General features: G+C 47.7%; 2 protein-coding genes across 3 annotated transcripts; one reads left to right on the top strand and one right to left on the bottom strand.

The window, feature by feature from the left end:
- The first annotated feature begins 53 nt into the window (after window positions 1–53).
- THYN1 (thymocyte nuclear protein 1) lies at window positions 54–5,230 on the top strand. Of its 2 annotated transcripts, none has more exons than XM_010723628.3 (8): window positions 54–176; window positions 712–790; window positions 1,776–2,005; window positions 2,487–2,555; window positions 3,244–3,336; window positions 3,993–4,088; window positions 4,714–4,864; window positions 4,980–5,230. In XM_010723628.3, exons 2-8 carry the CDS (start codon window positions 748–750, stop codon window positions 5,024–5,026), a joined length of 729 nt encoding a protein of 242 aa, XP_010721930.1. In that variant the 5' UTR covers window positions 54–176; window positions 712–747; the 3' UTR covers window positions 5,027–5,230. The 2 variants fall into 2 exon arrangements, with proteins under 2 accessions (XP_010721930.1, XP_003212759.1); XM_003212711.4 differs by having other exon boundaries at window positions 59–176; window positions 709–790.
- Window positions 5,231–5,666: 436 nt separating this feature from the next.
- VPS26B (VPS26, retromer complex component B) lies at window positions 5,667–15,324 on the bottom strand. The gene is made up of 6 exons (XM_003212705.4): window positions 15,095–15,324; window positions 11,798–11,954; window positions 10,572–10,736; window positions 10,169–10,344; window positions 9,352–9,494; window positions 5,667–8,848 (listed from the first exon to the last, which is right to left on the bottom strand). Exons 1-6 carry the CDS (start codon window positions 15,315–15,317, stop codon window positions 8,702–8,704), a joined length of 1,011 nt encoding a protein of 336 aa, XP_003212753.1. The 5' UTR covers window positions 15,318–15,324; the 3' UTR covers window positions 5,667–8,701.
- Between the last annotated feature and the right edge of the window lie 6 nt (window positions 15,325–15,330).

Below are 15,330 nucleotides of genomic sequence, written 5' to 3'. Positions count from 1 at the left end.
GCTCCGGGGCCGCCCGCATTGGCCGCTGGAGGAGGCGAGCCGCCGGGCGATGCCTTTTTTGCATAACGGTTACAGACTTCCGACTCCAACAGGGCGGGGGACGGCGCGTTTCCTCCGCCCGCGCCGAAGCTCGGGCAAAGCGAGAGCATCCTTAAGCCGAACGGCGACCGGAGGCGGTGAGGGGAGCGGCGGGACGGGACGCGGGGTGCGGGCGGTGGGAAAGTTGGTGCCGGCCCGACGGACGGGAGGAGGATCGCGCAGAGCCTCGGAACTTCTGACAGGGGCTGCCGACAGAACGGGGCCGCGCTGTTTTACCAAATGTTCGCGTGCAATGAGCTCCGCGCTGGGCAGGCTGGACGGAGAGCTGCGAGCGAGCTGCTTTCGCTTTCCCCGCAGCACGGCTCCTCTTACGGCAGAAAACGGCCGTGCTGCGAGGCCGAGCGCCTTCGGGACTTTCCTTCAACAGCTGTGGGGAAAAGCAGCCCTGCTGCCAACGTCCATCAGAGCGCGGCTCGGGAGGGCAGCCCGGGTGTGGTCCTCAACCGGTGCCAGGATTTGCACTGATAGAGGAAATGGCTGAGCTCAGGGGAGGAACACACTCTGCACTTACTGCACAGTCTTTCCATTCTCTCAGCTTACTCCCTAACTTTTTCTTTTCTTTTCTTTTTTTTTTTCCAGCTTGCCAGTAATCTGCTCTCTTTCATTCAGCAGGTGCTTCTCGGTGAAGAGAATTCAAAGAGCCCAGAGATGCCTTGGCCGAGCAGAAAGAGAGACAAAGGAGCAGTAGCAGGTCTGTGCTATGTCCTGACTAATTGAGCATCTCTTACACGAGGTACACTGCAAATACAGTCATATAACCGTCATGTCTTTCAAGCCATGTGTCTTTGAGACAGATTTGGGACAGATTTGAGACAGCATTTCCTCTGTAAAAAGTGGGCTGAGCATCCATGTGTGACTGAGACAAGTCTGGTAGATGTAAGAGAGGGACAGTGGTGTATTCTCAGCACAAGACAGTTAAGAAATGTGACTCATCCGTTTATTAAGAGCTTTCAGATCCTGCATGCTAGAGCTGGTTGGTCGAAGTGTACCCAGTTTAGTGGCATGGAAATGATGTGGTACCACCTGCAGAAAACACAAAACAAAGTAAAAGCCTTGCACTTAAGGCAGAGTTACCTGATGTTTAAAGCATAAGATGAGAAAATTAAACAGTTGGCTCCTCTGTGCTACTCATCTGTTGAATAGGCTCCAGCAGATAACCACCTTCATTCCCTTTTATCACTGCTTTTTGCTGTGTATGTTCAGGACAAACAGGCAGTGAGGCCCCCTCCAAACTGGAAGCACAGCAAATGCTTAACATAAGGCTTCTAGCTAATGCAGTAACGAAAACAGTTTCCTTTGCTGCTAAATTTACTTGTTATTTATCAGACTGATCTAAATTGACTTCTTTTGGCCACCTGTTAATTTCTCAGCAATTAATAATAATTAAAAAAAAAAACCTTCAAATAACATTTTATGAGTATGGTCTATCCTGGCTTTGTTTATGCACACAACAAGAAACAAAATCTGTATTTCAGAGGCAAACTAGAAATGTGCAGAAACAGTGATAAGTAAAGCAATTACCTTACATGTAAGATCCAGGCTGCACCAAACTTCTGATTGCACTCATATGACAGCATGTAAAAGTAGCCTGGGTGACTAAAATGGTTTGAGCACCAGTCCTTATCAGAAACATTCTGTTTTACCAGAATGGTTTTTTCTTCCTCGTTTCTTTTAAGATAAAAAGGAGCCTGATGCTAAAATTGCCAAGACTGAGGAGGAGACTGAAGATAAGGAGGAAGAGGAGAAGTCCACAAAACCTCCAGCTGGGAGCTCCAAGTCAGGATGGAAGAACTGGAAAAAGGCAAAAGAGTCTGATTCTGGTGGAGAGGAAAGCAAGATAACATATTGCCATTGGCTTCTGAAATCGGAACCAGAGAGCAGGCTTGAGAAGGGAGTGGATGTGAAAGTAAGCACTGACACCCATCCTAGTATTCTTATTCAGCAAAGTCAACAAACTGTAGAAGCAATTTCACTCCTAACCAGAGCATTAGCACCAGAGTGCTGAATTACAGGATCAAACAATTCAGACTATTTGCAGTATCAACATTACTGAGTCTTTAGTACTTCTCTAAAAGCACTTGTCTTCCTGAAGAAAAGGACAAGATAATTCTGTTCACCTGAAGGGTGACAACACTGGGGTTTGATTCTCAAAGAGGAAATTGGGTCCTTAGAATGCTTAGCTGTAGGTAGCAGGGACTCCCATCTGTTTCAGGCTCTGCCCTTACACTAAGTAAAGCATTCCTTCTTCATGAGGATTTTTCTTTAAACCCTATGGGAACATTTTTGTGAAGTTTGAACTATAACTGAAGGAGCTACAAAGGTTTAGGTAAAACAGAGAGATCAAACTGCCTCCTGGACTTAACCTGTGTGTTCATTCCATTTGGCAGTTCAGCATTGAAGACTTGAAGGCTCAGCCCAATCAGACAACCTTCTGGGAAGGAGTAAGAAACTACCAGGTAAGAAGCAGATGTCAAAGGCTGAGTCACTGAAATATCACTAGAAAAATGTTCTCTCTCTTCACAGATGACTTGTTTCCTTTGCCTGAAGTGCTGAAGTATTTTCTTTTGATGTAGTCTGCCTGCTTTGACAGCTGTTTTCTGTCAGGAGTCAAAACTGCTTAATTATCTCTAAATTAAAAGTAGACGCAAGCTGGGTAATATTCTCTTAAATCGTCCATTTTTTCTTTAGCTTAGTCTCTCACAGGTCCCGCAGATGATCAGCTTCTATTTCCCTTGACACCTTTGAGCAAGAAACTGAGCCAAACACTGTGCCTTGTCAGTGTGCAGCTGTCTGCTGTGTCTGTTCCAGGATTCCTGCGCAAAGGAAATCTACATGCACTACCTCTGCCTAACACAGTCTGCTCTGCTGGCTGTTTGCTGACAGCTAACTTGCAGTCTCTTGCTATCCCCAAGTGAAGGTGTCTGAGCTGTTACAGTCCCTCATACCTTCTAACAAAGAATACCTTGCTCTTTATTTTTGTTTCATTTCATTGCAGTGTAAAATATCTGTATGACCAACATAGGAGAGTTGTATGAATAGCACTGAAGCACATACCTCTCTCCTGTTGTTAGGTCTCGTTTCTAGCTCTTATGAAGAAACCTTGAGAGTTTCATATCGATTGCTCAAAGTCTCTCACTTTAACAGGCAAGGAACTTCCTGAGAGCCATGAAACTTGGGCAACAGGCATTCTTCTATCACAGTAACTGCAAGGAGCCTGGCATTGTTGGCATTGTCAAGGTGAGTGCCTCATTCTATGTGTCAGGAGGGAAAAAAGTAATCAGTGGGTTATCACACAGTTTGTTAGCCTTATTTCTGTTTGACAACCAGAGGAGTGCAAAAGGAAGTCTAATGAGAGCAGCAAATAGGCCCAGGGTATCTAGGCTCATTGTATGTATTGCAGTGAGCATCTTGGGCATCTTTCCCCAGAGAAATGAAACCACACCACTGTTACCTTGCTGTCATTTCAGAGCATCTCCAGCTATGCAAAACATTGCTCTGCACTCATGGTTTCTGATTGGTACCTAATTCACTAAATTCTACTGTGCTGACTCTGCTAGGCAGTAGTATGAAGCCTAGGGCACAGGAAAGCTTTTTCATTAAGATCTGTACCCAGTTTTCCTCTGTTACATGTCTTCCCTCCACTTTGCTCTCTAAAGAGATGATGATGCTCCATTGACATCTGTAGTATTCTGCAGTGCTTCCACCCAAGAAATATAAAGCAAGGAAATATATCTCTTAGAATGAATTGCAGAGAAAGCAAGGCTCACTTTTGCACCAGCATTATTCCTCTTCTGTCTAAGCACAGCTTTCTCAAGGGCATTTCATACCCTTTGCTGACAACAGCATTTAACTGACAGGAGCTCGTCTCACATTCATCTCCCATTCTGTTTCAGATTGTAAAGGAAGCATACCCTGATCACACACAATTTGATCAGAAGGATCCTCATTATGATTCCTCCAGCAGAAAAGAGAACCCCAAATGGTCCATGGTAACGTAGCAAACTAAATATGATCATTTAAAACTCTGTGTTTGATCCCAGTGCAGTTAGGGGCCTCTTATATTGCACATCTTGGAAGCTTCTGCCCTAGCCTACCTTTTTCTCCATCAAGAGAAAACCCAATCCTGATTGTTTTCTCTACTCTTCTGTTACTTCCACAACAAAATGCATCTCCCTGCATTTTCAGATCTTCCTTGCATGGAGGTCAGTTCTGCATCCATTGCAGAATTCTGGGTCAGGAAGGAGAACAAACATCTTCAAGCACTACTCTTAGTCTATAGCAATGAAAACTATGGTTTTGATTCATACTACGTTATAAGGAAGTGACTGCTCACAAGCTGGCTATATAACCTGCAGCTTTGTTTTATATTGTCTGCGACCACATGAATGTATGTTTTTAGTGCATGGTGCTGAGATTGATGTAAACAAGTGGCCTGCCAGAAGCATCTGAGATTTTCAGCCTTCAGCAAGAAAAAACTTCCATATACCATTGCAAGATACTATACACTAGTCATTTGATTCAGTTTAAAATCCTTATTTCCCCAAAGATCTTATGTGTTATCTGGATGCTAAATCCTTCTTCATCCATGCTCCTTTGCTGCTCATCACCTGCCAGGTGGACGTCCAGTTTGTGCGGATGACAAAACGTTTCATCCCCCTTTCTGAAATCAAGACTCACCACCTGGCACATAAAGCAGATGGAGGGCCCCTAAAAAACATGATGCTCTTCTCAAGACAACGTCTTTCCATCCAACCACTGACACAAGGTAAAAGCCTTCTCCTCCTTTGGTCTCAGTGCCATTTTTTCTGAGAGGCAGCCTTCAACCCAGACAACTTGGAAGTTCCACTTACAACTCTCTCTTCCTTACCTTTCCAATACAGAGGAATTTGATTTTGTCTTGAGCCTGGAAGAGGAAAAGCCACATTAAGAAACTGACAGCAGCACAGCTTGCACCCAGCCCATTGATGCCTCCTCCTAAACCAGCATAATTCTCAAGTTTACTTACTCAACCACAGCAAGGAGAACAAGCCTGCAGATGATTTGAAGCTTTATGTTCCTTACTCCAACACTGTTGTTTGTTGTTGGTTTTTTTTTTTTTTGCTTATTTTTAAATAAAGCCTTTTAGAATCAATTGAAGCTACTCAGTTTTAGCAGTGGTGACATTCTGCAATTTCTCTCTGCAATTTCTTCTCCTTTCTGGAGGATGCAGTGCAGTTCCACGTGGTGCAGTGGGGCATTTTTCTGCACAAAGATGTCACTTTGCTTCTGTCTAGAGCAAGAAAATTTTGGTGTATACACATCTAACCTAATTACTGCCAAGCAATCATTGTTAACTTCCTGCAGGTACAAAATTTCCCATATTACTTTAGCACTGACATCAGAAAAGAGAAATTAGCCTGCTAATTTTTAGGCTATGTGTCCTCTGTAGGCATGGCTTCCAACAGTGACATACTTTCTAAAGACCATAGCAAAGAAAAGTGCCTTAATACCATTAAAAAAAAACAACCAACCAACCAACAACGCTGCTGACCCAACCCAGGCACTACAAATCATATCAGACAAACTCATGCACAGCATTTGACAGCCAAGGCTGGCTCTTTTTTAATTGGAGAGACAAAAAAACCCAAGTTTTTAAAATACAGCCATTGAAAAGACGACGAATTAAGAAACATGTAAACACAGCAGAGGCTTAATTACAAGTTGCACTGCTTGGTTTAGTACTTGCCCACTCCCCCCTACCTGAAGCTGCCTAGGAGAGAGGGAATGACCCAAGTAATGAACAGAACCATCCAGCTCAGGGGAACACAGCTCAATTAGTGTCTGCCCCCCACCGTGCTAATGAAGTGCTTTCCTATAGTACCTTGTTCTTATGCTTCCACTTATCTGCTCAGCACATCTGCTCCACCCCAGACAAATAGAGGGCCTAGTGGGCAACAGGTTAAACGATCCTTAGATTAAGTAAAAGTGGGGATCATTTCTAAATTGTGATTCCGCAGCTGGGGACGCGGGGGAGAGAGGCACAAAGGAGTAAAAAACAAAAAGCCATATGGGCTCATGCATTTTTTTCAACCCTGCCCATGGAAGAGGAGTTGAGGAACTAGATGATCTTTAAGTCCCTCTTCCAACCCAAGCCATTCTATGATTCATTCTAAGCAAGCCCTCTAGAAGTGATGAAGAGATGATTAATTGAAATCTCCTTACAGTGCATTATCTTGTCAGACTGTACTGATGCTGCTCAGACAGTAAACAAACCACTCCTGGAATGCAAAGACATTTTCATCCATGGGGTTTCTTTAATACCACATGGCCTACAATCAAAAGGAATTCACGAGGGGAAAAATTCTAAGTTGGAGGGGAGCTGAGGGCAAGCAGAGGGTGGTTTGGGTGCTGCTGTGCTCAGCTTAGCTATGGAAAGATAGTCTGCTATCCCCTGAGGCTCCTGCAGGAGCTTCACTTGTCTCTCAAAGATTGTGTATTGCCACAGCAAGGTGGTTCCCCCTTCACAGAGGGGGAGTAGAATAAGTGAGTGTCAAAGTAACATCCAGATTGCTTTGCCAGGTGAGACCCGCAGACATCACCACCCCTTGCCCTGGCATAACAAGGTAGTTGTCTCAGCTTTTGCTTCAGTCTGAGGAGCACACAGCTCCAGCCCATGGCACACACTTCTCATGTAAAGAAGAGCAAGTCACGTCTTCACTATTACAGAGCAGAAACATGGTGTGACACGAGCATTCAGCAGAGATGAGTTCATTAGTGTCCTCTACAACAGAGCGAGACTGCCCAGCTCTACTAAAAACCACAACCTTACACATGGTGATTAAAAGATAACTTACTTTGGCAAGCAGAAACACACATTGATCACTGAAATACAGTAGCTGTCTTATTACATAAAAAGCTCCCCTTCCCACCCTGACCCCATTCCCTCCACCAGCATCATTCGACTGAACGAAGCAGAAGATGCTTCCATTTCCCAGCTGCAAGACAACTGTTCTACATTCAGCTGTAGGACAGAGGCAGAGGAGGTTCATTCCAGAATCAGAAAGAAGCTGGACAAAACCACAGCGAGCCACAAACTTGCAGGAAACTCAGACAAACCCCACTTGATGGAGCTTCTATCCCAGCATCTAGTGCAGGCTTGTCCCTCCATCTGGTAGGAGCTCCAACCACCTGCTTCTCCGAAGGGCATTTAAACAGGATGGATATTCTCCAAACTCAATCAAATCTACAAAGCCATTTCTAATTTTTAATGGAGGAATGATTCCATTCTGGGAATGTTCTCATGATTCTACTTAGCTGAAGACTAAAAGCAGCTTATTTTAGAATTAAAAAAACAACCACAACTGCATTCAGGTTCTCAGTTCAAGGCACACCCTCAGACCTCACTGGTGACTTCAGTCCCAGGCCTCAAGAATGTCTCTCTGGAATTTGAGAACTCTACCATCCTTCCAGCTGCCGCTTGGCTTATTCTAGCAGCATGCATCAGCCACGAGCTCCTTAAACAACTGCATCCTCCTTCTGACCTTACCAATCCTCATTCTGCAGGCGAGAGAGCAAACGATACAACACACGTTTCTGTACTGCTCTCTGCCCTGCTGTAATGCCTGCTCTGTCACAAAGCATAAGCACAGCAGCATGTGCAGTACAAACTCACTCCCATAGTATTTTTCACATCCCAACACTGTGCTCCAGACCTCCCGAGGTTGGTCTGCCCTGCTCCGCAGCAGCAGCTGGGACTGCAACCAAAGGCTGAATCTCAAAGACAGTGCTCAGAAGGCACTGCTCTCAGCCTGCAGCCTTCCTGCCCTGACTTCTTGACCACCCAGCACCACTGCTTGCTCCTCCCGACCCTCACTGCACTGCCCAACCTGTGCCACCTCTCTGTTCCATGTCCTACTGGATTCACATGCCAACCGGCCCAGCTCCCCCCAGCCCAGCACACAGCCAGGAGCTCCCACAAGGACACACAAGCCATCCTGCTGCCCCACCAGCAAAGTGGCTGCGTGGCACTGCTTGACTCAACCACATTCTATAACTGCTTGTGACAAAGCATCCACCACCAACACGAAGAGGAAGAGGAGGCAGTGAGGGGATAACACGAAGCCACTTCAAGTAGGCAGCGCCTCTGTCTCCGACTCCCTCCTCTACCTTCCAACTAAATGCCCTGTCATTTTCCCTTGTGAAGATTCCTGAAAGGCAAGAAAAATATCCATCCCACGCAGTCCCAAAGCAACCTCCACACCGCTGAGCCGCAGCAGGTTTGGCCTTCGCTTGCTCTCTCCTTCCCTGCAGCCACACCAAAAAGGCTCTCGGGGCAAAGAGGAGATCAGGCAGCTCCGCAGCCTCCAGATGCGCCTCAAAGCAGCCGACCCAAGGAATGTAGTTGATGGAGAAGCACTGAGGTCACGTCAACTCTGCACCACCAGTGCTCCGCCTCGCCCTGCCCTCCCAGCCCCTTCCCACCCTGCTAGTCCTTTGAAGAAAGGAATTGAGTTCAAAAACAGATTTTTTTTTTTCCCCCCGACAAAGTCTCTGAAGTGTTTTTTTTCTTCCTCCTCGCTGCTGTCCCCGCTGGCTCCACAGCAGCCCTCCTCTGCGTGGCCTCTCACTGCCGGCCGTTGTTCTCTGCAGGCTGGCTGGGGGTCTTGGCCTCCGTGTGCGAGGACGTCCCCTCAAACCGCTGGGAGGCGATGGCTGCTTGGTGGGACATGCTCTTCCTCACTATGTCTCCTTTCCTCCAAAGCACCACCTCCTGCAGCAACACATCCAGCACGGCTTGTCAGGGCTTGTGAGACCTGCCCCCAGCCCCACCCAGACCCAAAGGCTGAACCAAGCTGCCCAGCACAGCTTGCACCCAGTGGGAACTTGCCCACGCTGGCATCTTCCACTGGCTATGCTGCCTTCCTGAAAGTTGGGTAGAGCACTGCTCCCCTGGATCTGGGCATGGAGGCAAACCCAGTGGATGTCTAGGGCAGATCAGCCCCACTGCCACTGCTAACTACATCAGAATCAATAAATCAAAGCGCTGGAGCAAGAGAGGTGAGAAGTACTACTGGGTGAGCACCTTCTGCATGAATTCCCAGCAGAACACACATCTGACCCATGTGGACCATCTCTTCTAGGCCTTCTCTGCATGCTCTAAGCTATCCAATCCTTACAGATACTCTATTAAAAAATGTGTTTTCCCCCCCAGGAACCCAGCAGGTCCCCAGTGACAGTGTGTGGGTCCGAGAGGACCAAACAGCTGTTTCTCACCTGCTGTTTAAAGTAGCGTCTCTCTTCCTCATCAATCAGCACCAAGTTGAGGTAATAACGCACTGAGAACTTCTTATTGATGTCTCTCATTGTTGGAGTCAGCTCGTAGCCAGCCAGAAAGAGTCTGATGGGAATGGACTCCCCTACAAAAAGCACAAAACCATCAGCATAGGATCCTGGAAATACAAACTAGGAGTGCCAGCAAAACCAGATTTCACTGGGACGTATCAAACTTTGTGACTGTTTCCAGAAAGGGACCAAAATGAACTGAAAGACCTCAAGTTCCTTCAAAAAGTCATCAGCACATAGAGTCCATTGCCAGATCCTGCTACTGGCAGCAGCTATTTCACCTCAGCTTAAACAGTACAGAACTTGTTTGTGACCTGCACCAAGACAGCGCTGTGGGAACAAACAAAGTGGCATTTTTCTCTGGCAGGTAACTCTGCTGGGCAATGGACGTGGAAAACAAGTGGCACAGGAGGCTGGAGCTGAAGAACACGTTCTGCCCTGAGTTGCAGCGATGCCAACTGATGGTCCAATCCAGCTGTGAATTTACAACTGTTCCTGGTTCTGCCACTCCTTCATTAAAGAATTAAGTAAAATCACTGCTACTCGTTATGCCTCTATTCCTCCCATCATACCAGAGAAGGAAGGGGTCCTATTTTATCACCTACATAAATGACCATGAGTTCACCTGTAAAACAGGATGCATATTTCTACTGAGCTCACAGAGTCAGCTGAAAATATTGCAGCATTCAGATTGCCACCCTTAAAGACTCGAGGAGAAGAATTTCAAAGGGATCATCTGCTTTCTCACCTCTCACAGGGGCACCGTCCATGATCTCATATTTAGCTATTGTGTCATTCTCATGATATACGTTGGGTCCAGTCCCCGTTGTTTCTCTCTTGATGATATCTATCTCCATGTGTTTGATCTTGATCCGCACTAGCAAGAAGTAGATCTTACCGACAATCACATCTTTTAAATGATACCTAACATACGAAGGAGGAAAGCACCACAGTCAACATGGCAGAGCAGACCAGGATACCAAAGAGCTCACAAGTCACTTTGCTCTTATCCTCGGCCCCAGCCATAAAGTGGAGCAAGTGAAGAAAGTGCACTTGGGGACCACATGCAAAACACGAGCTTCAGGCTACCAAAGAAAGCAGTCCCCTGTAACAGATTCCCCACCACCACTGGTTGCTCTTGAGACACTTACTTGGACTTGTTATACTCAAACTCAATGTGCAGGCAGTCCTCAATCCCAACCTCCATCTTAATAGAGGAGTTGAGCTCTGGGTAGGTGCTAAGAGTGTGCACAACTATGTCCATCTCCTTCACCACGTCGTTCAGCCTGCGGCTGACAGTCGCTCGGAGGAAATACCTGCAAGGGAACCCCCCTCCTGTTAGTGTTGCATAGGCAGTAATGGAGATGAAGCAGGGAGGGGCACGGGGCTGAACGGATTGCACTGGGCTATCCAAATAAGCTTATCAGTATCACAGAATCACAGAATGGCCAGGGTTGGAAGGGACCTCAAGGATCACAAATCTCCAACCCCTGCCACATGCAGGGCCACCAACCTCCACATTTCATACCAGCCCAGGCTGCCCAGGGCCCCATCCAACCTGGCCTTCAGCACCTCCAGGGATGAGGCATCCACAGCCTCTCATCACTCTTTCTGTAAAGAATTTCCCCCGACATCCAACCTAAATCTTCCCTCCAAGTACCCTGGCTTCTGGAGCAGCCAACAGGTTGCAAAGCCAAAAGGGAATTTTCAAATGGAATAACAGACTGTTCTAAGACTTCTCTAAGCTTTTGTGCATTTGTGAGCCTAAATTACTAGGTATCATTTTGGGGATCTGAATAAGAGCTTGCAGAGCACATATGGAAAACCACTGTCCTTTTGCAAGAGGTAAGATCACATTGGACTCCAGTGGCTGCAGATCTCACAATTTTCCAGCCCACCCTCTGAAGCCAGTGACTGCATGTGAAGTCAGTCGGAGTGCCTAGATGTGAAATACAGCTTGCAACATATGAACGAGATACCAGCAAGGCATCTGTTTGCATATAGAGCACAATTAAAGTCCACAAGACTGATTACACGATGGTGAAAATGTCCCTGCTGGGGACTAAAGCAAACAATTTCTTTTGTGGTTTTTTTTTTTTAATTACCAAGCAAATTGGAAAATATTAGGTAGATTCAGAAGGGGCTGATTTCTCTTGTCACAGAAATGGGGCCAAACAGGTTCCTTTGAGCCTGATTATAAAAGCCCTCAGAGATAGCCTTTCACAATTCAGAGCACCAAATTTCATTTGGAGTCACATTATAAACTCACAAGGATGTTTCGGAAGGGATGCTGCACTCCAGTATCACTACGGTAAGCATCAGTATTTGCACACTGCACAGAACTGAGAACAGGGGTCAACAATGGGAGGAGACTCACCTCAACTTCACATTCTGCCCTGTGTAGGACTCATAAGGTTTTTCCACATGTGTGAATTCAAAGTCAAATATCTGTGATTGAGTGAATTCCCCAGGACGGGCCAGGTCTTTCACCAGGGACACAAACTCATGGTGGTTTCCTCGGTCATAGTAGAGCTCTAGGAAGATTGAAGTCCATGTTAAAGGAGCAACACACAGTAAGGATATGCAGATTTCACAGCTGAGCCACGCTCACGTCCAGATCAGTATCACTGCTCAGAGAACCTACTGGGGGAGCCCATGGCTGCAGCACACTGCACTTGTTCACTGCCCTCCATGCAGGCCAGAACTTGGGCTCATGCCACCACTGTGGCTGGGACAGCCAGATCCTCATGTGTGGCAACCACTGAGCCAGTACAGCAAGCTGCTGCTTAGGCACAATTAGTGATTTGCTCGCTCTACCAGTCAGCAGAGCCACACACATTAATGGATGCCTGAAGTGAATGCAGTTCTTCATAGCGTGATGCCAAAGTCAGGAATAAGAAAGGAGTTGTTCTGCACCAGCCCAGGTTCCCGGTATTTACTTGATTTACTGCTAACCTTTCCCATGCTCATCTACACTCAGAGCAGCCCTACAGCTTGCATCACCTTTAAGCCAGAAGACATTGGCTCTTACATGTGCTTAAGGCATCATTCTAAGCAGAACAGCAATGCATTCAGAACAGAAGGCCAACAAACACTCAGCAGCTCGTGCCATCCGCCCTCATCGTTTCCTACACAGCCTCAGACTCAAGGCCAAAGGCATTGGCACTATAATGAAAGGAAAAACACCACTGCTTCTATGGAACAGCAGTGACAGAGCAAAAATGGAGTGCTAGGATGCTTCCAGCTGGTGCTGCTTCAGTTTTGATTCACACTAGAGAACAACAACAGCACAGATCCTCACTGATTCTGCACTAAGGCAGTGCTCAGTGCGTGGCAACCAAGTGTGTGTGTCCATCAACCCCTCGAGAACAGGTAAACATCAATGAGGGAAGAGCATTCACCTTTGGGAGCACTGCCCAAACCAGCTCAACTCTTGTGGTCACGCTGCTCCAGTTTGCCCCGCAAGCTCCTTGCATGCCATGGGACTGCAGGCTCCTCCTTTAATGCACGATTCCTTCTACACTTAACAAACTTCTCTCTCCCAAGTCAGAGCAACAGCAACTTAAACTCTGCAATTTGCATTTGCAGCTGTTTATTACGCATAACCATCAATGAAATCTGCCCTTCCCAGCCCTGTGAGTGAGCTATGTGAATGCAAGACACCCACGCAGTCCTTCCCAAAAGTAAAGCCTCAGCCAAGCTGATACGTTCTGATGAGAAAGCAAAAACTGAATTGCACACACAGGTTCACCATCAGCACTGAGCTGTGCAGAAGAGGCTGTTGGGATGGATTGCAAGAGTTCAGGAACAGCAGCAAGATTCAGTTCTCTGCTCTTTGAGATGTACACAGAAGTGCCATGGAGCTCGTCAGGCTGGGCAGCAGGGTGACACACGGACCAGATGTGGAGCAGCAGTGCCACATGTGCCCACTGGGAGGGGAGTGCTCACTGATGTGACATGGAAAAGCCTCGTGCCACATAAGGAGGAGTGAATATCATCTTCCCACACGATGCAGGAGGCAAGGAGAGGTGAACGTCAGCTTGCTACGTTCTCTGCCAGCTCAGAAGGGCAGAGATTGGCACCTTGAAGAGAAAGAACTGATGATTCCCACACTTTTGAAGATTTCCACATGTCAAACAGGTATAAACTGCGATTTCAGCGTTTGGAGCTGAAAGGTTTAAAACCAACCCGCCAACATCTGGTTGGCACGCTCAAGGCACAGTAACTGCAGATGAACTGAAATCTTCAGCGGGTTCTGTGCTCCCAGGCTGTGCTCCAACACTCAGCCTGGAACTGCTGCACTCCCTGTGACCCATCCCCATGCCTCAACCCTTCAGCTGGTAACTCATGTTTTACACATGCTGTCCTTATGGCAGCGAGGAGTCCGAACAGAAGGAGAGCTGGTTTGAGATGGAAAGCATGCAGGGAGTGCCATCAGCAGTACCAGCTTCCACACCTTAACCAGCACAAAGGGCAGAACCAAAGGACACAGCAGCTGTACACTGCCCGTGGCAATGTGTATTAATTCAAGGCTGTTGTTCCAAATATATCCAAAATAGGGGAAAAGAGGCATGCAAGGCAGCATGGAGTGAAGCAGAAAGTCCATCCCTCGTTTCCACCGAGGACCATAACGAAGCAGGAAGCCTTCAGCTCCCTCTGAGCAACAGGCTCACCTGCACTCCAGCATTCACAAGCTCTCTCAGCCTATCCTTCCTTTACAGAGGGCGTTATGCACAAACAAGGCCACCAAAAAGAACTGAAAAAACATCTCTGAGCAGGAATATCTCCAGTTCCATTTCCTATAGCGTGTGATTTACAGTGCAAAGGCTGGAGGCGTACAGCTTGTGTTTTCAGGGTTAAACCTGAGTGCAGAAGGGCACAGTATCACATACACGTGGCTCAGTTCATGCATCTGCACAGAGCAGTGATGCTGTGAGCCATATCTCAGAGTTATCCTGGCTGTGGATCTCAGCCATGATGGTTAAGTGCTGCAATCACCATCAGATTGAGGAGGGGGTGTGGCAGCCTCCAAGCAAGCAGGAAATGCTTACATCCAAACTGGGGACATGCACACAGAGCTGCTGGCTACCATGTCTGTGCCATGGTGTGTGCTCATCAGGGCAAAGCAAAGCAGAGCTGGAGATGGACACTGCATAGCACAGCTCATAGGGTTCAGGAAAGCTGAGCTGCAGCGCTGCTGTGCACAGTGGAGCAGGGAGAGAAGGTGCAGTTGGGGATGTGAAGTGCACATGAAAAACCACCTGATTTGCCATCCTCTGCCCTGAGTGTTGCTGCTGCATGGAGACCAACGGGCACACAGCAATCACCGAGCCGTGCATTAACCAAAGCAGTGGCAAATGGACACAGTCTGGAGAGTGCTTCCATCAGCTGTCAGCACCAGGCCCTGCGGCCAAGCCCTGAGCCCGCAGGATGGAGCTTTACACCGAATTTCACACCATCTCAGCGCATATTTATCAAGGGATTTACATCAGTGGCTGAGCAGAAGGGAGAGAAACAGGACAAGGGAACAACGACCTGGAAAAGGACTGGAGCTGTAAGCGAGGAGCCGGGCTGCTGGCCGCCGGGATTCTCCGTGCAGCTCGTCACCCACTTTTAGCACCCGGCACACGTGCGGAACCGCCGCCCCGCCCCGCCACCGCGCAGCCCCGCTCACCGATCTGCCCGATGAACTCCACTTTGATGCCCTGGTGCTCCAGCCTCCTGTTGGGGTGTTTCAGGGTGAGGATGACCCGGCCGGACACGGTCTCCCCGTCGTAGAAAAGGAAGTATTTCTCCTTCTTGCCCTCCTCCGTTTTGTGCTCCACCCGCCGCCGGCTCTCGGCGTCGCTCAGCACCAGCTCCACCTCCGCGCTCTGCCCGAACCCGAAGAAGCTCATTGTGCCGGCGGGG

This window comes from Meleagris gallopavo, chromosome 26 (genome assembly GCF_000146605.3).
Source record: "Meleagris gallopavo isolate NT-WF06-2002-E0010 breed Aviagen turkey brand Nicholas breeding stock chromosome 26, Turkey_5.1, whole genome shotgun sequence".
Taxonomy (NCBI): Eukaryota; Metazoa; Chordata; class Aves; order Galliformes; family Phasianidae; genus Meleagris; species Meleagris gallopavo.
The sequence above is the reverse complement of the archived record's forward strand: the minus strand, read 5'-3'. Positions and strand labels throughout refer to the sequence as shown.

Coding starts and splice junctions, on each gene's coding strand:
- VPS26B (XM_003212705.4), bottom strand. CDS start 15,317: ATGAGCTTCTTCGGGTTCGGGCAGAGCGCGGAGGTGGAGCTGGTGCTG. Junction 10,737..11,797: donor GGGCAGAATGTGAAGTTGAG/GTGAGTCTCCTC, acceptor GTTCCCTTGCAG/GTATTTCCTCCGAGCGACTG. Junction 9,495..10,168: donor GGACGGTGCCCCTGTGAGAG/GTGAGAAAGCAG, acceptor TGCTTTTTGTAG/GGGAGTCCATTCCCATCAGA.
- THYN1 (XM_010723628.3), top strand. CDS start 748: ATGCCTTGGCCGAGCAGAAAGAGAGACAAAGGAGCAGTAGCAG. Junction 3,337..3,992: donor GCATTGTTGGCATTGTCAAG/GTGAGTGCCTCA, acceptor ATTCTGTTTCAG/ATTGTAAAGGAAGCATACCC. Junction 4,865..4,979: donor CATCCAACCACTGACACAAG/GTAAAAGCCTTC, acceptor TTTCCAATACAG/AGGAATTTGATTTTGTCTTG.